Raw genomic sequence first — 26,920 nt, 5'->3', positions numbered from 1 at the left:
GACATTTGCTCGCAATGTTGTTGTTTTTTTTTCTTTTTTACCAAACCTCATCATTTTGCAGGACAATTGTCTATTACAGTATACAACACATATAGAAGGGTGCCAATAAAGCTGTGGTGATATACAACACGCATTAAGAAAAGTTTATTTCCATCACACTGTAAAGTGATCTAGAGGAAAAGCAGATGTGTTTTGTCTATTGGCATACATAGCCTATTACGTGTTTTTTTATTTATGCTATTATAATCAAACCGGGTCACCAACTAATGAAAGATTGAATAAATTAACACATCCTTCTTGTATATATATATATATATATATATATATATATATATATATATATATATATATATATATATATATATATGTATATAATTTTTTTTTTTTTTTGTTTTAACAGACGTTATATTGCGCTTTTAATTGTCTCCGCTATCGTCCTGTCAATCATACTCGCGGGTCATTTTCAGTAAAAATGTATTTCACCATCATCGGTACCCAAGTTCTGACTGCTGACCGAACCATACCTGTCAAGTATCCCGTTTTGGCCGGGAAAGTCACGTATTTTACCCTTCTTTCCCGCCGTCCTCCCGTATTAGTATTTTCCCGTAAATCTCCCGTATTTTTATTTATTTTATTTTTTTTTTACCTGCGTTATTAATAAAATAATAATAATAAAAACATTCCCAATCTGAGCTCTGTCACTAGTCTCGCGATAACTGCCACCTGTAGTAGCCTGTCGCGAGGGGTGTGTGAGGTCAGATGACATGAGTTATAACGTGGGAAAAACATCAACAACAAAAGAAAAAACAGAGACGGATAATGGATGCTACGATAGAGAGTGAAGGCACACCTGCCAAAAAACCAAAACCCATGTGTAAATACCGTGATAAATGGGACAGCGAATTTACTTTTTTAAAGAATGCAAAGTCTGCAACAAATTGGTACAACAACTCACTAAAAGAGTAAAAGAAAAGTTGTGAAATGAAAAGAAAAACTGTAAAAGAAAAGCAATATGAAATGAAAAGAATGTGTGGAATTAAAATAAAATGTAGCCTAAATGTAAAAACAAGCAATGTTAAATTAACAGAAAATATGCAAATAAGCCTTTAAATAAATGCTCTTCATATATACCCTTTTGTGTTTTCATTTGGGCTATAACACCTGTCTTATGTAAGACAGATACTGTCTTATGTAAGGGATACTGGAGCTGTGTTGGGGTGGTGGGACTGCTCGCAATGGGCGCTGGAAAATTTCCCTTATTTTCAAATCCAAAACTTGACAGGTATGGACCGAACACTGGTCATTGATCCTCTCCCGCTCGGCGCTGTCTAGCGCAGCTTCACCACACAGATTTAACTCCGCACCGCTAATTAAAACGGGCTGGTGGCAGACTAATATTTAATATTTCTGATGTAAAGATTTCTGTGAAACGCGTAAAGTTGCGAAGAAGAAAGCCCAACAGGACCTGCCCTGCACAGTTTAAGAATCGGTAGCCATAGTAACGTTAGAGGACTATTATTTTGTTGAACAGACCTGAGCGACAACTGATGACGTCACGTGCCCAGATTTGCTTGACCAATCGGCGGAAGGGGGCGTCTTAGGACCGCCCACATGTGGAAAACGAATTTTGAAGTCATTTATTCGTTTTATGCCTCTGAACTAAAAAACGAAAAATCAAGCCGAAATCTCGTTTTTCGTTTTTTTCAAAAAAACGAAAAACGAATAAAGGGGCCGTTTTCTCGTTTCTGCTTATTTCATTTCAAATTGGAAAACAAACTATCAAAACGTACACGGACCGAGTTGGCTAAATGATGTCTTGAATATTCTGGGTTAAAAAAAAAAAATGGTTCAGCATTTGTAAAAGACATTACATTACATATTTTGATACAGATTATCTGTCTTTTGATTCTAAATGTGAGTAAAAGCTGAAATGCATTTATCATATGTATGTTTATAAGCTGTTTCATTTGCACATCTACCAGTAACAAACAACATGATATCTCGAAACATCTTCAGTGAAAAGACTTATATAGTGTTATTTTAAAAAATGGTTTCTTAAAATATTACATTTGATTTTTTCCTTTAACATGCACATACATGGTTAAAAATGTTTTAACAGGGACCTATTTTCAGTTTAAGGAACTGTGAGTAGAAACAAAACAGGGATGCATTGTTTTTTTGTTTTCTAATTATTACTGTTTTCTAAAAAGAAACCATGAGAAGTTGAATGATACTTGACACACAAGTCAGGAGAATGTGGAAGAACCTGGCTTCATAAAGCCTCACCCTATCTTGACTAATTAAAATGTGACTGTCAAATTTAATTTGTGGAACCTTAAAAAATTATATTGTGCAATGCCACTTCCTCTTCACAGTAAAACAGCATAAAAGGCTAGTAAACCAGAGAAGAGTTGAATGACAAAAACAGCACATAAAGAATACACAAAATACAGAACAAAAAGATTTTTCATAAACAGTTCATACACAGTATGAGCTCAATGTTGTGATGATCAGGTGTGCTATGCCCGACCCCTCATATTTGGAAGATGGATCATTCCATAAGAGGGTCCATCACACACACCTGGCTTCCTTATAGTTGCATCCTTTAAAATGAACCATTCTACTACTCTTTTGGCGTCCCCTTTTAATTCACTTTGTTTGCGTTTGTCATTCTTATCTTTCCCTTTGTTACATTTGTATCAGGCCACTGTACAATCATGCACAGACTTTACATTACACCACTGACTTTACTAATGGTCATTGTTCACATTAGCACTCGTTTCTTTCTTTTCCTATTTTGTTAACATATCTTGAGTTCGATATCCGTGTGTGACCCTTTCTTTGTTTTGGCCTTTTGGAGCAACACGTCATAACAAAATGGCTCATCCATTACACTTTTTTATATAATTTAAGGTTTCATAAAGTTCAATATTATTATCACCCAGGTTATAGTAAAAAGCGTAATGTGTAACTTATTAATGTAAAAAAAATACTGTAGTGGTCATGGCTACAGCAGATGAACATACTGAAAGCAAGGAAACCAGAAAAGCGTGTTTCTTTCACGTCATTGTCAGTAAATATGTAGACTAAGGGCTATAGATACAAGCTGTAGAGAGATAAGCATTTATCCAGTGTTACTCATCCTCGAAATCAAGACTGAAATATACCTGTATGATTTGCTTTCACAATGAAAGCACAGCATTTTGTAGTAGTTTTATTGCTGGTATCTAATATAACATTATTTTCAGTTTTTCTGGATGTGTTCGTGGCTGCTGCATCTGCGGATTACACATGTTTTGAACGGGATGACTTGCTGCCTTTTGATTCAAAACGTGAGTAAACCTGCTAAATACATGTTCTGATGATACATTTATGAGTTTATGGTTCAAATGTCATTTTTTTTTCCAAACAGATATATTATCGAATAACTTTCCAACAAGCACAACTACATTGTATTTTTAATTTTATAATTTGATTTAACTGTTAAAGGGATAACGATAATGTAGAAAAGGGTAAAATGCATATATATTATGAAAAAGACAGTTTTCCAGTCCGCTCACTAACGCGATAAACTCTAAGACACGGACGGAAATGTTTACTCATCCTCACTCAGGCAGTTAAAGGGTTAGTTCACCCAAAAATCTAAATTATGTAATTAATAACTTACCCTAATGTCGTTCCAAACCTGTGAGATCTCCGTTTATCTTCAGAACACAGTTTAAGATATTTTAGATTTAGTCCAAGAGCTCTCAGTCCCTCCATTGAAACTGTGTGTATGGTATAATGTCCATGTCCAGAAAGGTAAGAAAAACATCATCAAAGTAGTCCATGTGACAACAAAGGGTCACAGTTAGAATTTTTTGAAACATCGAAAATACATTTTGGTCCAAATGTACAAAAAACTAAGACTTTATTCAGCATTGTCTTCTCTTCCGTGTCTGTTGTGAGAGAGTTCAAAACAAAGCAGTTTGTGATATCCGGATTGCGAACAAATCATTCGATGTAACCGGATCTTCTTGAACCAGTTCACCAAATCGAACTGAATCGTTTTAAACGGTTTGCGTCTCCAATACGCATTAATCCACAAATGACTTAAGCTTTTAACTTTTTTAATGTGGCTGACACTCCCTCTAAGTTCAAACAAACCAATATCCCGGAGTAATTCATTTACTCAAACAGTACACTGACTGAACTGCTGTGAAGAGAGAACTGAAGATGAACACCGAGCCGAGCCAGATAACGAACAATAGACTGACTCTTTCTAGAGTCAAGAACTGTTTCTGTCAGACGCGTCCGATTCGAGAACCGAGGAGCTGATGATACTGCGCATGTGTGATTCAGCGTGAAGCAGACTGACACACAGAGCGTCTGAACTGAACTGATTCTTTTGGTGATTGATTCTGAACTGATTCTGTGCTAGTGTTATGAGCGCGGGTAAACCGAAGGCTTGAATCAAGGGCAGTCATCGCAAATGACGCCTTTACGTCGAGTGCAAAAGAACCGGTGAACCGTTTTCTTCAACCGGTTTATTAAATCGAACTGTCCGAAAGAACTACTGGTGATCTGAACACCGAAGCAACCGGTTCTTGACTCATGAACGAGTCAGTCTATTGTTCGTTATCTGGCTCGGCTCGGTGTTCATCTTCATGGTACACATGAAATTTGTGTATTTATTAGTCATTTAAACTAATGTAAACATAAATCTTGTCGCTCTACAGAGGGGGCATCCAAATTTCTTTTAAGATATTGTTTATTTATGCATTTAATGTTTGTCCAACTGGAACTTTTATTTTTCATGAGCTGTATATTTTAAGTACTTTTATGTAATCTGTGTTGATAAATTACATGCAATGCCATGTAAAGAGCTAATGTCAGGTCTCTCAGTCCTTCTCCTAAAGTATTACGGCCTTCATTGCTCAGATAACGAAAGTCAATAGGATTTTTTGCGAAGGTAGTCTGACCAGTTATACAGCAACGCGAGTCTGAAGGTCTGAGCTGAATTTGGTGAAACATTAAAGTTCTAGTCAGTATCAATTACTCTCATAATAAATAATAATAATGTTCAAATATATGTTGGCTTTCTCAAGCCCAACAAAGAATACTAAGAAGAGAAACATCATTTTAGTATGTTCATCAGTTTAGTATTTCACTAGTTCACGCTTACATATAATTAGCTGAGGTATGGTATGCGTATTTGGCGTGCTGTCCGGAGAAGGGCTCCGAGCTCGGGAATTGCCCGAACCTAGAGTACCCCCCCTTCCCCGTATATTGTAAAGTGAACTTGAAGTGAGGAGATGGGGTGGAGGAGGGATGCTGATAAACCGTCAATGGATAGAGGTAAGTCAGCGATATTTATACTGTGGGATTGATTACTTGATTGTGGTCCACCTGTGATGATTGGGCTAAGTATCTGACGCGCTCCTCCCGAATCTTCATTGATAATTACATGTAATAAAATGAATATTACTAATTTATTTCATTCATTATTCACAATTCTACTTTATTAATTTTCACAATTATTTATTAATGTCATGCACATATACCTAGTGCCTTTAGACTTAAAATACAAGAGTAATAAATGTTACAGACATATTATCATGGAACTGTTCAGTCTATTATTGATTTTTATTTCCACTTCAATTTTATCCAAAGAGACAGAACTATTTGCACTGTAAAGTTTCAAAAGACCGAGCTGAAGGCGGAGCGATTCAATCCAATCAGATGAAAGCAGCGTTTCTATGGAATTACATTTGCTTCAATAAAAATGAATGAAACTTTATAAAAATGAACCATGATAATTTTTAAATTTAATATAATCTGATTACAAGTATTTAATTTTTGGAATCTGATTACGTAATCCATATTACGTGTAATCATTTACTATCCGGCATTGGATATACAGTATGTTGTCAAATAGTACTACATAAAGTGTTTAACAGCATTAATGAAAAAAGGGAGAGGGATAGAAATGAAATGAAACTCCAGACTTCATAATGAGACTTTATAATAATTCCCTTTCTTAATTACAGAATTGTTTACTGAATTTTTGTTCATTTCATTTATTTGTAATTGTATTGTGATAAAAATGACTGAATTGGCTGGTTTCACTTTTTTCAGCTAGCTATGCTCTGCTTAAACATAACAACACTGTTATTTGTCAACTTCACATATCTTTACATCTTTCAGGTTTGAAGGAAGATTTAAGAGAAAACTTCTTAGGACAGCACATTGCATCCAATGTTATACAAAGAGCTGTGTCGTCATTTATGACTGACAGAAACCCAAATAAACCGCTGGTCCTCTCTTTCCATGGGACTACAGGAACTGGAAAAAATCATGCTGCCAAAATCATCGCAAGAAATGTGTATGAAAAAGGGGAAAACAGCAAGCATGTACACTTATTTATATCTGAGCATCATTTCCCACACACAGAAAAGTTACACTTTTACAGTGTAAGTAAATAAGTGGCAGTGTTTTAGTCTTGGCCTAAGACTCTAGTAATCACATTTATTGCTTCTTTACCATGGTCTGGCTCTAGATTTAAGGTAGCAGGGGATAGTTGGGGATTTGGGTCATTACAGTTTCAGTATTTATAATTATGTTTCAGTATTTATAATTAGTTATAATAAGTATTTTTGCCCAGTATTTAGTTATTAAAAATACATTTTTTGTCAAATGAGGGACGTGAGTGCTGCACAAATCAAAAGTCATTTCTTCAAATGGGTTTTGCATGTTCTGCACTTTCAGGCACAGCTAAAGAAGCAGATTCATGAAAGTGTATCACGTTTTCCCCGCTCCATGTTTATATTTGATGAAATGGACAAAATGCAACCACAGCTGATCGATGCCATAAAACCTTTTCTAGACTACAATGCCTGTGTAGATGGAGTGTCATTCCACAAGGCAATCTTCTTATTTCTCAGGTGATGACCTCAAATCAGGGGTTTGTTTTATGAATCTATTTAAATGTAGCTATAGTCAACATATTCACAACTACATAAAATTCAACTCAACACAACACAACACAACTACATAAAATTCAAACACAGTGGTAATTAAATACACTTCATGCTCCCAAAAGATTGCCACAACTGATGATAAGCTTGTTTGTTTATAGTAATGCAGGTGGGAATATAATTACTGGAGTGACTCTGGATTTCTGGAGAAAAGGCATTAATCGGGAAAACATATGGATGGACAGCAAGGAACTGGAGATTAAAATCACTGAAAACATCTTCAATGAAAAGAACAGTATGTAGACTATTGAAAGAGCATTAAAATGATTTACATTTCAAAATAAACGAAAGATAGATTTTAAAATATATTTACCACAATACATTTTATTTGCTTATAAATTCCTCATATATTATTTGCTCATTTTATATACTTTCAAAATATATTCTGTGGCTGATCAATATGTGTTTTTCATAGGTTGTTTCCTAAATTATTATATTTTATTTTGCTCAATCCTGAATATGTGTTTACATTTACTCCATAAATAACTTTTATGTCTCTTCTACAGGTGGATTTTCGTACTCTAGTATCATAGATGAGCATCTGGTTGATCATTATATTCCTTTCCTACCTCTGGAGATGAAGCATGTGCGTCAGTGTGTCCTGGTTGAGATGGCCCATATGAGGATCACCCAAAACTTTGATCTGGCAGATCAAGTGGCCAAAGCCATGCCTTACTTCCCTAAAGAAGAGAGAGTATTTGCTGTTAAAGGCTGCATGAGTATCAGACAGAAGTTGTCACTGTATATTAATTAATAGCTGCAAGTTGTATAGCAAATTGTCCAGTTAGGCACACAGCTGAACAGCAATGAACATACACTACTCCTTTGTTTTTATTAGTTACATTGATATCTGGACTATTCTGCTTTTTGAGAAGTTAAGATTGTCTCAGTATTAAACATTTTAATCTAGGTCTATGTGTACAGCCTGTATTTGGGTCAACATTCTTTAGTCCTACCAGATTTTGGAAGTACCTTGGACTTTTCTATCTGATACATCACTAGGGATACCGTGCAGTGTTTTCTGAAGGCCAAAAAACACCATTAAAACTTTTATTAGTGTAACAAAATGCCATTGAATAGCTTACAAAGAGAGAGAGAGAGAGAGAGAGAGAGAGAGAGACTTTTGGCTTCTACAAACCCTTATTTTACACACACACACACACACACACACACACAAAAACTTTATCATCTCATTCACAATAAACATCAAACATTACACTGTATATTCCCAATTGTTTGAAGACACTATAAGTTGCATTATCAATTTAAAATCAAACCACAAAACTCATTCATCATAACCAGAGAGAGAGAGAGCTAAATATAACAACATTAAAAAAATTACCAAAACCCATTGGCACGTTTATTACACCATCAGAAATAAAAAATGTAAGAAAGCATGTGGACAAGACAACATCAGCAATGAAATGCTCAAACACAGCAGCCCTTACATAATTCAAGCTCTTGCTAAATTCTTCCTAAGACCTGGTCAGAAGGTCTGATCACACATATAAAAAAGGAGATAAATTTGATCCCAGTAATTACATTATTATGTTGCATTTGTGTGGGCAGTAACCTAGTAAAGATTTTTTTTTAATAATAATAAATAGCCGCATAGTCACATTCCTTTCAAGATTAAACATCATAAATAAATCACAAATTGGCTTTTTACCAAAACAACATACATCCGATCACATCTATATCTCTCCACGCTCTAATTAACAAAAAATCTGAAAGAGATTTTTAATCTCAGTGTCTTTTTTGGTTAAGTTTGGCATGATGATTTACTTTACAAATTATTACAAATTAGCATTGGTGGAAAAATATTCAATGTTATACTGTACAATCCGTGTTTAAAAACAGTAAATGTGCGGTCCGGTCAGATTTGGGAATCTCAGGACTGTGTTCTTCCAGCATGGCTGTTGAGTGAGGAAGGGATGCGGTGTGAACCCAACCCTCTTTAACATCTACATCGATGTTAAACGAGCTGACAGTAGCTCTGGATCGTTCCGGCAGCATCCCAAGGCCTCACTCTGCATGACTCTGAAGTAAAATGCCTGCGTTGTGCGGACGACCTGCTTCTGCTCTCTACCACAGCTGGGGATCTCCATCACAGCCTGACAACACACACATTTTAAATATGCAATGAAAGTAGTAATTTTTTATGAGAATGTTACACCATTTGACTTTTTGGAGTCTTAACTTTTGTTAAAAATGGTATAAACAATGCTAAAATGAAACCATCATAAACTACATGTCTAAGACTTTGCCACACTTTAAACTAGATTCATTTTTCATTTTTATTTCAACAAATCCGAATGTCACTGATCCACATTTTACCTGAAATGCATGCATTAAATGCAGAGCCAGGCTGCACATTTCAAACAGGCCTGATTGGCTGCATCTCCTTTGATCTCACAGTATTCTGTTGCATTGTAATTTCAATGGCTCGGTAAACGTGCACGCTGCTTACTTTTGCATCTCGGAGATTAACAAAACGAACTACAACATGACCAATGCACGTATTAGATCCAGCGATCGCATTCGATTCTGTGGTGTTTCTAATAATCTATCTCGAAACTCACTCTAACCTGTTGCATTGTAAAGCTTCATCATCGACCCGCGGAGCCAAAATAAACTCGTCCATTCAGCAGCAGCAGGACTTTAAATTCACTCCAATATCGCTTTCATCCCCTCAGAGGGGTGTTGAATCTACTGCACCGCCGCTGTCTTCTGTAAATCCATGCTTGGTGGGACAGGACCGCTGCTTTGTCTGGGCTGCTCCCTCTGCTCTGTTTCAGCCGTGGACAGCGTTTTCCATTCATACAAACCTGATCCCGCTGCACTGCCTGCAAGTTTACTTGTGTTCTCTAGCTTTGACTGAAGCCCTCTGCTGGGAAATCCACATTTAACGTAACAGAGATCAAAATGTGTTTCCACTCTTCGAAGAACAAGAAACTGAAGGCTGTTCACTGCCTTAGGCCAATCTGAGGGAGCGAAGGCCAGTTATAGTGAAATAAGGAGCTATCATGATAAAATTGTTGTATTTCTTTACAGTTTTATTCCAGGTGTCTAATATATCAACATCATCATCAGATTTGAGTTGGCTAAATGATGTCTTGAATATTCTGGGTTAAAAAAAAATGTAGCATTTGTACAGGATATTAATTTGCTAAAAAAAAAAAACAGATCCAGATTATCAGATACAGATTATCTATCTTTTGATTCTAAATGTGAGTAAAAGCTGAAATTAATTATCATATTTATGTTTATAAGCTGTTTCATTTGCACATCTAGCTGTAACAAACATCATGATATCTCGAAACAGCTTCAATGAAAAGACCTATATATAGTGTTATTTTCAAAAATGGTTTCTTAAAATATTACATTTGAGGGATCTATTTTCAGTTTAAGGAGCTGTGAGAGGAAACAAAACAGGGATGCATTGTTTTTTTGTTTTCTAATTACTACTGTTTTCAAAAAAAAAAAAAAATCATGAGAAGTTGAATGACACTTGACACAATACAAGTCAGGGGGTCAATACAAGTCAATACAAGTTTGATGGTCAAACTTCATTTGTGGAACCTTATAAAATTATATTGTTTACTGCCACTTCTTCACAGTAAAACAGCATAAAAGGCAAGTGAACTCATGAAGAGCTGAATGACAAAAACGGCACATAAAGAATACACAAAATATAGAACAAAAAGATTTTTTATAAACAGTTCATACACAATGTGAGCTCAATGTTGTGATGATCAGGTGTGCTATGCCCAACCCCTCATATTTTGAATTGGAAGATGGATCATTCCATAAGAGGGTCCATCACACACACCTTGCTTCCTTATAGTTGCATCCTTTAAAATTAGCCATTCTGCTACTCTTTTGGTGTCCCCTTTTAATTCACTTTGTTTGCGTTTGTCATTCTTATCTTTCCCTTTGTTACATTTGCATCGGGACCACTGTACAATCATGCACAGACTTTACATTACACCACTGACTTTACTAATGGTCATTGTTCACATTAGCACTCGTTTGTTTCATTTCTTATTTCATGAACATATCTTGAGTTCGAAATCGGTGTGTGACCCTTTCTTTGTTTTGCCCTTTTTGACCAACACATCATAACAAAATGGAGGCTCGTCCATAACACATTTTTTTATATAATTTAAGGTTTCATAAAGTTCAATAGTATCACCCTGATCATAGTAAAAAAGCGTAATGTGTAACTTATTAATGTAAAAAAAATACTGTAGTGGTCATGGTTACAGCAGATGAACATACTGAAAACAAGGAAACCAGAAAAGCGTGTTTCTTTCACGTCATTGTCAGTAAATATATGTGGTTTTATTAACAAAGTTCGGGAGAAGCACGATCAGATAATCATCCAATTTGGTACAGGTGCATCTCGTTTAGCTAATCATCTTATAGCACGCACGCGTATATATATCCAGTCTTCCTACCTCCTGTCCCACGACAGTTTTTCGGCATAGACCGTCTGTCAGCATTCGGTTCGCTCTGTCAGCATTCGGTTCGCGCTGTCCGTCATCTTATCACAGGCCCAATCTTCCTTCCGACGAAGATATCTATCCGCTGAACACCAACAAGCGTCATCGGTCAGCTGCTCTTCTCGCCAAGCCACACGTTGTGGCCAAAAGCTCGTGCAAATCCTTGAGCTCGCCTCACTCGGCAACACGATTTTCTCGCCAGGACCGGGCTCTATTATAATGCTGGATCGCAGCCGTGCTCCAGTTCTCCCCGCAGTAAACCTCTCTCGCTTTTTCTGCCGTGTCGCAGTTCGATGCTGCCTCCACTAGCGGCGAAGACCGTGCGTTGTTGTAGTGGCATGTCGTTCGTGAAAGAATCGTTTTTTCGAATGAATCTTCTAGGCGAACGAATCGTTCTCCGTTTACACTCATTCATGAAGAATTTTTCAGAGTTGTCATCCACAATGAGCGAGTTTCATATGAGTCTCAGAGATCGAGAGCTCTCATTCGTGAACGAAAGGACTAAACCGGTATACATGTCGAGTTGATTAAACAGATAAATGTCGTTCGTAAACGCAAGGAACTCTTATCAATTTTGTTAAGATGAGAGTAAACCGGGTCAGTTAGCCATTTAGCATGTCAATCTTGCAAAATGTAAAGCGCAGTTATAGGTACTGTGCACATATTGTTTACATATTTAGCATACAAAAGATAAATTCCACGTTTAATCCCCGATTTATGAACGTGAATATATAGATCAATATATGAACCGTCTGACCAAACAATTAAAATGCTAATCATGCAAGAAAACCTCGTGATTTTCTCATCTGAACAATTTAAATAGACGTTATATATAGAATGCGCTTATGAAGACGCAAAAATTTGTTAAACGGCGTTATGACTTAACTCTGTCCGATGACGATGCCACTTTTTAACCACGAAGCAAAGGCTTTTTGCAGAGTTGTCATCCACACCGAAATGTCTAAAGACATTACATTTGCTTTACTGTGCATGTTTAAACCTCACTGAGATGATACAGACATAAGTTTCATGCAATTATTCCGGCAGGATCAATTATTTAGGGACATATTTCACCATTTACTGGCATGATTATTCAGAATTTTTCACGCTACTGCCTCGTGTTTGGCTGCAGAACAACAAGTGTGAGTAAATTTTCTATCGTCTTTTTAGGACTGTTATATGAAAAGCATGCAAAGTAAATGTCTTTAGAAACGGCTTGAATTTGAATTACTGCAATTAACGTTACTGCTATAGACATGTCTATTGGTACAATGGTTTATAAAACTAAACATGCTACATTGTTTCAAAGCCTCTATTTTCACAGTCCATACTACAACAGGAAAACAGCATCCCAAATTTATCTGCTCCGGAGGCTGTTTAAAAGGGCCCGAAGGCCAAAACAAGAGGAAAAGATGCTTTTCCAACAGGACTGTATTAATTCAGACAAGGTTTGAGCAATTGTCAAATCAGCCAACAACTACAGCAGCCAAAGCAAGCATGAAGCTACTTTTACTTGCAACACGGGCCTGCACATCTCAGTATTTTCATCCTGTTACTTCTGCTAGCAGTGCAGGCTACACAGGTTCTTCAAGACATCACACACCCCAGCCCCTTCCCATGACCCACAGCTACAGCAGCTGAAGCAAACGTGAGGCCGCCTCCATTCGTAAACGCGCCCTCAACTCTTCCGCTCCCTCATGCTACTAACCATTTTTCTGTTCAGTGGCCTCCAGCTCCAGATTTACCAGAAGGCAGAGGGTACCAAGACCTATTATTGGTCAGGCCGATTATTTTATTTATTTATATATCTATCTCGAACCCTCTTCAGCCAACCCCTCTAACGCCAGCTCATCCCCTTTCACTAAAACTCCTAATCTACCATAGCTAACTCTCCTAACATGCCCTATCTATCTGTAATGGTCAATCCTCACTTTAGCCATCCTTCCGCAGGAGCTTTCTCTGTATCTCCCCACCGCCGCAGCATTGTCCGCTCCCGCAGGAGCCTTCTCTATATCTCCCCATCGCCGCAGTATTGTCCGCTCCTGCAGGAGCCTTTTCTGTTTTTTCCTCACTGCCGCAGCAGTCTCCGCTTCCGCAGGAGCCTCTACCTAGATTTCACCACTGCCGCAGCAGTGTCTGCTCCCGCAGGAGCCTCTACCTATATTTCACCACTGCCGCAGCAGTGTCTGCTCCCGCAGGAGCCTCTACCTATATTTCACCACTGCCGCAGCAGTGTCTGCTCCCGCAGGAGCCTCTACCTATATTTCACCACTGCCATAGCAGTGTCTGCTCCCGCAGGAGCCCTTTCCATCCTTCCCTACTGCCGCAATTCTCGCTGCCGCAAGAGCCTCAAAAATAAATAAATAAATAAATAAATAAATAAATAAAAATATATATTTTATGTCCATTCTCCAATTCAACCTCATTAGGCTCGCTTTTGTCTAACTCCGGAACGCCCAATCTAAATTCACGATGGACCCTCATTTCATCAACGACTCTGGTTTAAAAAAAAAAAAAAAAAAAAAAAAAAAAAAATTCATTGCGAAAGAACCCGACGTGAGATTTAGAATAAATTAAAAGAGGCTTCGAAGCAGAGGAATTTGCCTACATCATTTTTTGTAATCGCGTTACTCGAGGAATCGTTTCAGCCCTAATCTTAAGCAGCTCAAAAGGGGCCTCTCACATAATCCGATAGATGCCCTCGGTTGTTGTTCATCAGACATTTAAAAAAAAAAAAAAAAAAAAAAAAAAAATTTATATATTCCTCCTTAAATCATGTTGTGTACTTGAATAATAGAAGCCTCTCAGTTATCGTTTCTTCGGCCAAAGTAAGGGCCCTCCAGCCATCGTTACAATCTCCTTGCCTATTTCAGCATCGGACAGGGCTCTCCCTTCCGGTGCAGCTGGGCAGTGGCTCCCTTCGGTCGCAGTGTGAGCCTTTCATCTGTCATTGAGTTGCGCTGCGCGCTCAGCGGCAGATGGGGGTATCCCTCCCGGTGCAGCAGAGCCACAGGCCCCCTTCGGTCGTTGTGACAGCCCTCCATCCGATGCATCAAATTAAGCCGCTTATACAGTCGCAAGGGGGACTCTCCCTTCCGGTGCAGCAGAGCCGCAGCTGCCTTCGGACGCAGCGAGAGTCCCTCCATCAGTCGCGTTTTCTTGCCTACTCCGTATCGGACGGGGCTCCCCTACCGGTGCAGCAGACCCACGGCTCCCTTCGGTCGCAGGGTGAACCCCCCGTCTGAGTTATGTTGCATGCTCAAGGGCGGACCGGGATCTCCCTCCCGGGGGAACACAGCCGCTGGCTCCCTTCGGTCGCAGCCGGAGCCCTCCATCCGATGCATCAAACCGTTCCTCGAATCTTCTTGCCTATTCTGCATCTGATGGGGCTCTCCCTTCCGGTGCAGCAGACCCACGGCTCCCTTCGGTCGCAGGGTGAACCCCCCGTCTGAGTTATGTTGCATGCTCAAGGGCGGATAGGGTTCTCCCTCCCGGGGGAATAGAGCTGCTGGCTCCCTTCGGTCGCAGTGAGAGCCCTCCATCAGACGCATCAAGCCATGCCTCGCATCGCAAGGGGGACTCGCCTTTCCGGTGCAGCAGAGCCGCAGCTCCCTTCGGACGCAGCAAAAGTCCCTCCAACAGTCGTATTCTAGTTAGCGTCAATCAGGGCTCTCCCCTCCGGGGCAGCACTCCTGCTGCAGAGTTGCGAACCCCCTACGGAGGCTGGGAGAACCCTCAGAGGCAAAAAAACGTGCCTCCATAAACCCGCAATGGGGGACTCCCCCTTCCGGTGCAGCAGAGCCGCAGCTCCCTTCGGATGCAGCGGGAGTCCCTCCAACAGTCGCGTCTCTTTGCCTTCTCAGCATCGGACTAGGGCTCCTCTTCCGGTGCAGCAGACCCACAGCTCCCTTCGGTCGCAGTGTGAACCCCCATCTGAGTTATGTTGCATGCTCCACGATGGCTAGGGATCTCCCTCCCGATGGGGTACAGCCGCTGGCTCCCTTCGGTTGCATTAGGAGCCCTTCATCCGACGCGCCAAACCGCGGCTCGAATCTCATTGCCTATTTAGCATCTGACGGGGCTCTCCCTTCTGGTGCAGCAGACCCACGGCTCCCTTCGGTCGCAGTGTGAACCCCCCGTCCGAGTTATGTTGCATACTCTATGGCGGCCAGGGATCTCCCTCCCGATGGGATACAGTCGCTGGCTCCCTTCAGTCGCAGTGAGAGCCCTCCATCAGATGCAACAAACCGCGCCTCGTACTCAGCCGCAAGAGGGACTCTCCCTTCCGGTGCAGCAGAGCCGCAGCTCCCTTCGGAGGCAGCAAGAGTCCCTCATTTCTTGATATCTGGCATTGTGCTCCTCCCATAAGCGGCATGGAGGGCTCGCTGGTAAGACGTTGCGAGCCGCAGCTCTCGTCGAACACTGCACGGGCTCTCCAGGTCGCTCTGCATTTTCTTCCCAACACGCATATTTTGGGGGGCAACTAAATTTTATCTCTCTGGCTGCTGTCCTATGGCTTTAAGCTTCTTTTGGGGAGTTATTTGGGTTCGGGCTATGCTCCGGGCCCGGACCCCTCCCCCAGGACAGCACGCCAAAATATGCCTACTATTTGCCTTCAGATTAGATGTAAGGGTGAACTCGTGAAATGTGGTTTTATTAACAAAGTTCGGGAGAAGCACGATCAGATAATCATCCAATTTGGTACAGGTGCATCTCGTTTAGCTAATCATCTTATAGCACGCACGCGTATATATATCCAGTCTTCCTACCTCCTGTCCCACGACAGTTTTTCGGCAACCCTCCTCCACCCCAACTCCTCACTTCTAATCTATTTATCCCAAATTGGGATAGGGGGAGTTATTTGGGTTCGGGCTATGCTCCGGGCCCGGACCCCTCCCCCAGGACAGCACGCCAAAATATGCCTACTATTTGCCTTCAGATTAGATGTAAGGGTGAACTCGTGAAGTAGACTAAGGGCTATAGATACAAGCTGTAGAGAGATAAGCATTTATGCAGTTTTACTCATCCTCGAAATCAAGACTGAAATTTACCTGTATGATTTGCTTTCACAATGAAAGCACAGCATTTTGTAGTAGTTTTATTGCTGGTATCTAATATAACATTATCTTCAGGTTTTCTGGATATGTTCGTGGCTGCTGCATCTGTGGTTTACACATATTTTGAACGGGATGACTTGCTGCCTTTCGATTCAAAACGTGAGTAAACCTGCTAAATACATGTTCTGATGATACATTTATGAGTTTATGGTTCAAATGTCATTTTTTTCCAAACATAGATTGTCGAATAACTTTCCAACAAGCACATCTACATTGTATTTTTAATTTTATAATTTGATTTAACTGTAAAAGGGATAACGATGTAGCTGCTAAAGGCTAAAATGCATATTACTTTTAGATTACTTTTGACCTAAAATATATAGTCCATTCTTTGTTGTTAATATCATGACGTGTATTTAACATTGCCAGGGAATCGTGAATGAACTGCAGGGGTTTTGTGAGTTGATGAAAAAGACGGTTTTGTGTGCGGCATTTTTCCAGTCCGCTCACTAACGCGATAAACTAATGTATTCATTTAATTTAAATTCATGAGTCTAGAGCAGTTCAACTGCATGCTGTTCTTCAGAAAAATTCTCCAAGTCCTGCAAATTCTTTGGTTTTCCAGCATCCTCTGCATATTTGGCCCCTGTCTGACAACGACTAATAATTTTGAGATCTAACTTTTTACTCTGAGGAAAAATGAAAGACTCATACACAACTATAAAAGGTGAAAACATTGTTCACTGATGCTCCAGAAGCAAACACAATGCATTAAGAGTTGGGGGTGTACATTTTGAACAGGATGATAAGTAATTTTTTCTTGTTTTGTTTAAAGATCATATCTGTTCATTTAGTACTGCTCTTCAGAAGCTACATACAATTTTAATACAGATTTTCAGAAAGAAAAATAGTTTTCCTTGATCATCCAAATTCAAGTAGGTAACATCTGTGTCTCTTAATCTCTTAATAATTTGGGTCTCTTTAAATTGTGCTCAGTGTAAATAAAATATAGATCTGAAATCATATGTTTATTGCTGGAGAGGGTTTAGATGTGCAAAAGATGCTGGAAAACCTGAGAAAGTGAAGGATTTGGAGAATCATTTAAATGGTTCAGGACAAAGGACTCATGGAACACTATCCCAAAACAAACATGAAACACTATATATTTTTATTTAATCAGCTATAATGCTGACTAGCAGACTAAATGTAATTAAATTACATTTAATTTCACTGAAATATCAATACCCCTATCATCCTCTGCCATGTCCTTTTTATTTATCATGTAGAAACTGTCAACGGTGGTTCAAAGGGTTCATATTTTCACAGTCCTTCAGATGATTGGATCTGGGAACAGAGGATCCTGTAAAAATATAATAAAACACTTTCTATAAATGCATTGTACAGTTTTAATTGTTTAAACACAAGTTAGAATAATGAAACATAACACATTAATACAAATGTAATGAAAACAGGCAGTTATTTTGTTAGCGGAACTATACAGCAATCCACAAGGTCACATATGTAACAGAAAGAATAAGCATATTTGGCCTGCTGTCGTCTGGGAATGGATGTGAGAAAAGTGGCGATATATACTTCCTATGATGCTAATTGGTGGGATTGTCTGAAATGTTTCTTCTAAATTTTGTTAAAATAAACCATTAATAATTGAAAAAAAAGCTAGTTAAAGTGATTATTAACTGAATAAAAGATAACATTTATAATAGAATGGTATTCAATAACTGTGTTCAAGTTATCCGATTGATGACTGTTTTTTAAACACCAGCAGTTTTCCAGAAGAATGGCAACACAGGGTTTCCCACACATTGATATATTTGTGGCAGGCGGCCACAATATCCAAACTGACCACCTCAAATAGATTTTTCTAAAAGGCTTTGACTTAATTGGATAAACATGAGTACTGCACATTTCAAAATCAAAACGGGGTTTATTATTATCACTGTATTTCAGAAGGAAACAGACTGTATTTAGAAAATGTTCAATTTCATTTTCATTTCATTTTGCATGCAAGGCAGTGTTTGTGAGCTCAGCACTGATTTGCAGCCGTTAAAGCACGCCCTGCTAGTAGAAAATGAATTTGCATATGTATATATGGGAATGGGGGAGTGCCAATGCAAATAGAGTGTTAGGCTGTTGGAAACCCTGCAACATTTGCTATCTGACCTAAAAACATTAAATATATATTTACACATTAAAACATATTTTAAAAAATCACCTCAAAATAAAACAAAATACATTGTAGATATATAAAAATTAAAACTCTGATCAGATGAGCAGAATGTGTCGATGGGGAATATGTTACCAACTAAAGCACGCTAGCTAAACTAACATTAATTAATAAACATGTATATTATACTAAAAGCTAACTTTTAAAAATTTAACTTTATGTAGCAGTTGCTTACTAAGTTACCAGTTGGCAGTTTATCAAGATATCTAGACTAATTTACATAACATAAACCCACTCAAATACATCCATTACAACACTTAACATTAAGCTTTGGTAAATAGCTTATTCAAAATGTTTCTCTAAATTCTTCCTTACGTAACTTTCTTCTGATATAAATCTCTCTGAAGGCTTTGACCGCGCACTGAATGAAGGCCGCTGAAGCGGGAATAAATGGCTCGAAACAACACCAGGCTAGAAATACAGTTCTAAATAAATAATACAACATTGAACAAATTTTAATGTTATGTTTTGAAAAATGGTTTTATGAATGTATAGGCGGCCTACTAATTGTCGTCTGATGTAAATCTCTCAGAAAATCATCGCGCACAACTGCGAAGCACCGGAAGCGGGAATAAATGCCTCGACAGTGGCAGCTCCTGCCAGTTCTCTCAGGGGGGGCAAATGTTTGCATGATTAATGAGGATAGGTAACCCATTCAATTGATAAATTTACGGCTAGTTAAAGATGTAAAGTTAAGGTTACGCACAATGACTAAAGCGCCTGGAATGTCAGTGCATGTATATTACTGCATTACCTCTTTTACCAAACTACAACAAGCCCCGATATACAGCACTACCGCGAATAGTGTGGATTTTATTTTATTAATCTCACTTAAATTTTGCGATTCTGTTCAAAGGCTCATTTTGATTCATTTAGTTCGGATTAATTTAAACTAGCCTACAGATTTAAAATGGCTGGATTAATTTTTAACTGATAAACACAATAAAAAAACATGACTCTGCTTGCTCTCTTAATTATGACATTAACCATGGTACCTAAAAATAAATAAATAAAAACATGATTATTGTACCAACCCTCTACGGACACCTTGGCATTTGAATCACCATTGGCTAGTACATTTTTTAGTTTACTCGCCAGACCTCTCGTGGGGGCGGGCTTAACAGTAAACTACTCTGATTGGATAGTGAGCTTTTGATAGACAGGTGCTCTCTGACCGGGAAGTACAGATGCCACTCAGTGGCGCACATAACGTGGTTAGTCGTGCTTACGACGTCATGTATGTTCAAGTCACTTTCGTCAGAGCAAGATGGCGGAGTACTTTCTCTTAATTAATAACACAAAAATACAGCAATGTTCTTAAACTCTTGTTCTAGAAAATGGAGAACAAAGAAATGTGCATTAGGTATACTTTGTTTTTCAATGTTTTAAATTAATTTATGAAGCCCTGCCAACTTTATTGTTACAAGTTGAATTGTTATATTATAATGCCATCATATTATGCGTCGTCGATTAACTTACTGCGCGGTAAATAGAAAAGCCTGACAATACCACAGCTACCTTTAAGTATTGTATATTCCGCCATGTTAATCACTGAAACGCACCCAACTCGTACAGATCGGGGCATAAAGAAAATTATGAGCTCCCCACCAGTGGTATTTATGCTATTGTGGTGGCTTTCATGTGCATTCAACTCATGAATACTATCTTTACGAGATGACTTGAACGCACCATTACTTCAAGCTGCCTAGAAGTACAAGCAGAGGAGGAAGACGATGCCGCTCCGTGTCTCCTGAGAGCTCATCTTTACAGACTGAGATGATAGAAGGTCAAATATTATTTACATATTTAGTAATACATGGCACGACGTATTGCATACAAATCACAATACACTTTTTTTTTTATTAACCCTTTAACTGCCGCTCGACCAAATGGTTGAGCACATTTTGAGTCACTATATTTTACTGAGAGGAGTACCTAACTTAATTCAAGCTGATTGAGCCATCTCTACCATCTGGTAGAGGTATGTTAAGCCAAAAAAAAATCAACAGCATTTGTCACAACACTTCTTCTTTGATGGATGTCAGAGAGAAAGAAATCACTCCTGCCATGTAAACTGTTTTTGGTGAAATTTTGCAAGGTAAGCATATTTTTTTGACATATTACACTGTAAGAGCCCTAACTTTATTTAGCCCAAAATTATTTTACTTGGTGCCATGAAAAAACTTTAGTATGTTTTCAATAATTTTTCAAAAACGTGCTCAACCAAATGGTTGATTTGTCACTTTATGGTAAACGTAGAAAAGCTAAGCTAATGTTTTAAAAATTATGGGATGTGTTGGAAAAAAAATACATTGAGTGTGGTAACTAATGACATAAGGAGATAAGACATGCAAACAAAAAATGCTTTTTTCTTGGTGGGGCAGTTAAAGGGTTAATGTAGAGAACAAAAAGAGAACCAAAACATACAAAAGTATAAACATACATCACATAATATCAACCACATAATAATAATAAATAATAATAAAATAAAAAAGGGGAGAAAACAGGGCCAAAATCTCAACAAAATTCAAATAGTTTTCCATTTCTTTTAGGAAAACAGAGAAGACAGGTTTACAGTGGAGAATTTGCATTTGTGAATGTGAAATTTGTTTAGGAAAAATTTACATTTGTGGGGTCAGAGTCATAATACCCAAATATAATGTTTTTCATATGTACTGAGACGCCTGGCAAAATCTTACACTTGACAAACACACCAATATCATCCCAAAGTTTCTGAGTGTAGTGACATGACCAAAATAAGTGTAGTTTCTTCAGAACTCGAACAAAAAGAACATGTATGATCAATGTCAGATTTAAATCTTTGTATAAACTTCTTTACAGGGTAGAACCTGTGTATGAGCTTAAAGAAATGTATTTCACTTTGTCTGTAAAAATTTTTTTTTGATTTAATCACCACAAGAGCTTTCCAATATGCACGCCGCTGAGTGACGTCTGTACTTCCCGGTCAGAGAGCACCTGTCCATCAAAAGCTCACTATCCCATCAGAGTAGATCACTGTTAAGCCCTCCCACACAAGAGGTTTGTGTCAAAACACCAAATTAAACATTTGACCCATAAGCGAAATCTGTGGCAATGCATTCAGAATCCACGATTAATGAAAACAAATTTTTGAAAAACATTCAAAAAGAATGAATCATATTTGAAGAACCTGCTATTTTTTTCATTTTCATTGTGTTTTTCTTTTTTTGTAATGGCATGTTTTTGATAGTTTCTGAAAAAGTTACGCTCAGTTTTATAAAGTTACATTCATTTTTATTGAACCAAATTTAATTCCATACAGGTACGCTATGCATCCATTGAGATGAACTGAGAAATATCACAGATTGCTTGACAGAGAGAGAAACTCTTAAGCGCTCATATATGCTCATGAATACTTCTTATTGGCCTCAAACTCACATACTGGCGAGTAAAATCGGAGAATTTATTAGCTATTGGCTAATATTAGAAATCATTTATTCACCCATGTTGAAGGTTTAGTCACATATGCGAGTGTTTTACTTGCTATGTAGAGGTTTGTGTACTGACCATGGTAACTATAAATTAACCATTGTACACTAACCATAGTTTTACGTTGGAGCCTATTTGTATACAAATGGCAGTCAAACTGCCAAAAACATAGCATACAAAGTTTTACTATTATAAAACCATGGTTAAGTTTTTATGAGGGCTGGTATACTGGAAATATCTGAACACGTCTAGTGTGTGCAATCAGAAATATCCTGTATCCAGAAATCTCTTTGCATCTCAAATGTATGGTCGTGTACGGGTCTCAGCACACTTGCCGCAGAAATTTTCATACACGGGTCGTACACCTTAAGTTTCAATGAAATTTCCCACGCAGTGTTAATTGGGGCAAATTAAATAAAAAAATATACTACCATTGTGTAAATTATATATATCTTAATATAATCTATAAATGAATGTAATCTGATTATGATCATTTTTAAATGTAATATAAACTGATTACAAGTACTCCGTTTTTGGAATCTGATTACGTAATCCAGTGGCATGTAATCAGTTACTATCCAGCATTGCAAATACTGTATGTTGTCAAATAGTTTTACATACAGGTGCTGGTCATATAATTAGAATATCATCAAAAAGTTGATTTATTTCTCTAATTCCATTCAAAAAGTGAAACTTGTATATTATTTTCATTCATTACACACAGACTGATATATTTCAATTGTTTATTTCTTTTAATTTTGAAGATTATAACTGACAACTAAAAGTCCCAAAGTCAGTATCTCAGAAAATTAGAATATTACTCAAGACAGATTAGAATATTACTCAAGAATTACTGCAGCAATGCAGCATGGCATGGAGTCAATCAGTCTGCGGCACTGCTCAGGTTTTATGAAACTTCCTGGTATATGACTGTGTTGACCTTGGATCTCGGAAAACACAGTGGACCAACACCAGCAGATGACATGGCACCCCAACAATCACTGACTGTAGAAACTTTACCCAGGACCTCAAGCAACGTGGATTGCGTGCCTCTCCTCTCTTCCTCCAGACTCTGGGACCCTGATTTCCAAAGGAAATGCAAAATTTACTTTAATCAGAGAACATAACTTTGTACCACTCAGCAGCAGTCCAGTCCTTTTTGAAGCGAGATGCTTCTGAGGCTGTCTGTTATTCAAGAGTGGATTGACACAGGAAATGCGACAGCTGAAACCCACGTCTGTGCGTAGTGATTCTTGAAGCACTGACTCCAGCAGCAGTCGACTCTTTGTGAATCTCCCCCCATATTTTTTAATGGGTTTTGTTTCACCATCCTCTCCTGGGTGCAGTTATCTCTTTTGCTTATGTACTTTTTTCTACCACATCTTTTCCTTCCCTTCGCCTCTCTATTAATGTGTTAGGACACAGAGCTCTGTGAACAGCCAGCCTCTTTTGCAATGACCTTTTGTGACTTGCCCTCTTTGTGCAAGGTGTCAATGGTCGTCTTGTGGACAACTGTCAAGTCAGAAGCTACCTCATGATTGTGTAGTCTACAGAACTAGACTGAGAGACCATTTAAAGGCTTTGCAGGTGTTTTGAGTTAATTAGCTGATTATAGTGTGGCACCAGGTCTCAATATTGAACCTTTTCACAATATAAACATTTTCTGAGACACTGAATTTGGGATTTTCCTTAGTTGTCAGTTATAATCATCATAATTAAGAGAAATAAACATTTGAAATATATCATTCTGTGTGTAATACATGTATATAATATACAAGTTTCACCTTTGAATAGAATTAGTGAAATAAACTAAAAAAAATGTATGATATTCTGATTATATGACCAGCACCTGTAAATACTCTTTTAAAGTAAAGTGTTTAACGGGATTAATGAAAAAAGGGAGAGGGATAGAACTTAAATGAAACATAATGAGACTTCATAATAATTCCTTCTCTTAATTACAGAAATTATTGTTAATTGTATTTGTATTGTGGTAAAAGTATCTGAATAAGGTGGTTTAAATATTTCAGCCTTCTGCACTGCCTAAAACTTTGTCAACTTCACATATCTTCACATCTTTCAGGTTTGGAGGCAGATTTAAGAGAAAACTTCTTTGGACAGCACATTGCATCCAATGTTATACAAAGAGCTGTGTCGTCATTTATGACTGACAGCAACCCAAATAAACCACTGGTCCTCTCTTTCCATGGGACTTCAGGAACTGGAAAAAATCATGCTTCCAAAATCATCGCAAGAAATGTGTATGAAAAAGGGGAAAACAGCAAGCATGTACACTTATTTATATCTGAGCATCATTTCCCACACACAAAAAATTTACGCTTGCACAGTGTAAGTAAATAAATGGTAGTGTTGTAGTCTTGGCCTAAGACTCTAGTAATCACATTTATTGCTTCTTTACCATGGTCTGGCTCTAGATTTAAGGTCTAAGATGGCCCACAGGACAGCAGGATAGTTGGGGATTTGGGTCATTACAGTTTCAGTAATTACAGTAATGATGCTGCTATTAAACTGACAGTATTTTCGCCCAGTAAAAATGGACCTGAGGGAGTGTTGCACATATAGAAGTCATTTCTTCAACTGGGTTTTGCATGTTCTGCACTTTCAGGCACATCTAAAGCAGCAGATTCATGAAAGTGTATCACGTTTTCCCCGCTCCATGTTTATATTTGATGAAATGGAAAAAATGCAACCACAGCTGATCGATGCCATAAAACCTTTTCTAGACTACAATGCCCGTGTAGATGGAGTTTCATTCCGTAAGGCAATCTTCATATTTCTCAGGTGATAACCTCAAATCAGGGGTTTTTAATATGGATTTATTTAAATGTAGCTGTAGTCAACATATGAACTTAATAATATTCAAACACAGTGGTAATTAAATACACTTCATGCTCCCAAAAGATTGCCACAACTGATGATAAGCTTGTTTGTTTATAGTAATGCAGATGGGAATGTGATTACTGGAGTGACTCTGGATTTCTGGAGAAAAGGCATTCATCGGGAAAAAATATGGATGGACAGCAATGAACTGGAGATTAAAATCTCTGAAAACATCTTCAATGATAAGAAAGGTATGTAGACTATTGAAAGAGCATTGAAATAATTAACATTTATGTCAAAATAAACAAAAATTAGATTTTAAAATGTATTTACGCTAAAACATTTTATTTACTTATATTTACTCATATATTATTTGCCCATTTAATATATACTTTCATAATATATTCTGTGCCTGATCAATATGTGTTTTTCAGGGTTTGGTTCCTAAATTATTATCTTTTATTTTGCTCAATGAATATGTGTTTACATTTACTCCATAAATAACTTTTATGTCTCTTCTACAGGTGGATTTTTGCGCTCTAGTATCATAGATGAGCATCTGATTGATCATTGTATTCCTTTCCTACCTCTGGAGATGAAGCATGTGCGTCAGTGTGTCCTGGTCCAGATGGCCCATCTGAACATCACCCAAGACTTCGATCTGGCAGATCAAGTGGCCAGAGACATGCCTTACTTCCCTAAAGAAGAGAGAGTATTTGCTGTTAAAGGCTGCAAATCTGTCAGACAGAAGTTGTCGCTGTATATTGATTAATAGCAGCACATGTTGTCCTGTTAGACACACAGCTCAACAGCAATGACCTTACACTACTCTTTTGTTTTTACTTATTAATATTTCAGTCTTGATGGGTTACACTGATATCGGGAGTCTGGACTATTCTGCTTCTTGAGAAGTTAAGATTGTCTCAGTATGAAACATTTTAGTCTAGGCCTATGTGTACAGCCTGATACATTTTTGGGTCCACATTCTTTAGTCCTACCAGATTTTGGAAGTGGATCCAATTATATCATGCAATCATTAAACCAGTTCTACTGTATGGAAGTGAAATTTGAGGACCAGTATTACATTTTGAAAATTGGGAGAACACAATTGGAATTTGTAAAAAACATTCTAAGGGTAAACAGAGGCACTTCTAACAATGCTTGCAGGGCTGATGGGCTTATATCCCTTACACATTAAAATATAAAAAAAGAGCTGTTCAATTCTGGCATCTATCTGACACTGAATCTATTCAATATAAAGCCATTCTTGCCCAGTGTCTCATCTTCTAAATATACTCACGCTTAAACTAATGAATGAAACTCAAGCTGAGACTGACTCCAACCACAACCCCAACATTCAAAGAGAAATCGACAAAAATCTAAAGAAATTAAAATAAAAAAATCTATTTGACCTCCAAAACAAACTCCAGTGTTATATCGGGCCTAAACAGAAACACCAAATTGGCAAATTAATTATCAAATAAACAACAAAAACAAAAGAAAGATCAATTCTTGATGGCAGTCAAACTACCTGCAAAATATGTGTACACCATACACACCATATGAAGTGGTTAATCCATTGTATTCATTTTACACATTCCTCATTGCATATAATTGTAATTATTATAATTAATATTAAAGATACTGCCTGTTGTTGTTATATTTATTTTATTTATTTATTTTCTCTCATTTATTACATATTTATTTTCTCCTTTATTACCTTGGTGTAATTATATTCTGTATTTTACACATATTAAATGCTTTGGCAATGATATAATACAAATGCCA

At 37.8% G+C, this 26,920-nt stretch overlaps 2 protein-coding genes across 2 annotated transcripts; both read left to right on the top strand.

Annotated features, from left to right (window-relative positions):
- The first annotated feature begins 3,187 nt into the window (after window positions 1-3,187).
- Window positions 3,188-7,770, top strand: LOC113065367 (torsin-1A-like). The gene is made up of 5 exons (XM_026236588.1): window positions 3,188-3,332; window positions 6,187-6,452; window positions 6,748-6,923; window positions 7,118-7,251; window positions 7,523-7,770. The coding sequence occupies exons 1-5, from the start codon at window positions 3,188-3,190 to the stop codon at window positions 7,768-7,770; spliced, it is 969 nt and encodes a 322-aa protein (XP_026092373.1).
- An 8,822-nt stretch (window positions 7,771-16,592) lies between these two features.
- LOC113065697 (torsin-1A-like) lies at window positions 16,593-26,581 on the top strand. Its single transcript, XM_026237164.1, has 5 exons — window positions 16,593-16,737; window positions 24,375-24,640; window positions 24,918-25,093; window positions 25,250-25,383; window positions 25,657-26,581. The coding sequence occupies exons 1-5, from the start codon at window positions 16,593-16,595 to the stop codon at window positions 25,902-25,904; spliced, it is 969 nt and encodes a 322-aa protein (XP_026092949.1). The 3' UTR covers window positions 25,905-26,581.
- Window positions 26,582-26,920: the final 339 nt, after the last annotated feature.

The sequence above is a fragment of the Carassius auratus genome, chromosome 48 (genome assembly GCF_003368295.1).
Source record: "Carassius auratus strain Wakin chromosome 48, ASM336829v1, whole genome shotgun sequence".
NCBI lineage: Eukaryota > Metazoa > Chordata > Actinopteri > Cypriniformes > Cyprinidae > Carassius > Carassius auratus.
Note: the sequence above shows the minus strand (reverse complement) of the source record. Positions and strands in the feature narration are given on the sequence as shown.

Excerpts from the sequence above, each read along its gene's own strand:
- LOC113065367 (XM_026236588.1), top strand. The coding sequence starts at position 3,188 with ATGAAAGCACAGCATTTTGTAGTAGTTTTATTGCTGGTATCTAATATA. Across the intron at positions 3,333-6,186 it reads GCTGCCTTTTGATTCAAAAC|GTTTGAAGGAAGATTTAAGA; the intron begins GTGAGTAAACCT and ends TACATCTTTCAG. Across the intron at positions 6,924-7,117 it reads GCAATCTTCTTATTTCTCAG|TAATGCAGGTGGGAATATAA; the intron begins GTGATGACCTCA and ends GTTTGTTTATAG.
- LOC113065697 (XM_026237164.1), top strand. The coding sequence starts at position 16,593 with ATGAAAGCACAGCATTTTGTAGTAGTTTTATTGCTGGTATCTAATATA. Across the intron at positions 24,641-24,917 it reads AAAATTTACGCTTGCACAGT|GCACATCTAAAGCAGCAGAT; the intron begins GTAAGTAAATAA and ends CTGCACTTTCAG. Across the intron at positions 25,384-25,656 it reads CATCTTCAATGATAAGAAAG|GTGGATTTTTGCGCTCTAGT; the intron begins GTATGTAGACTA and ends TCTCTTCTACAG.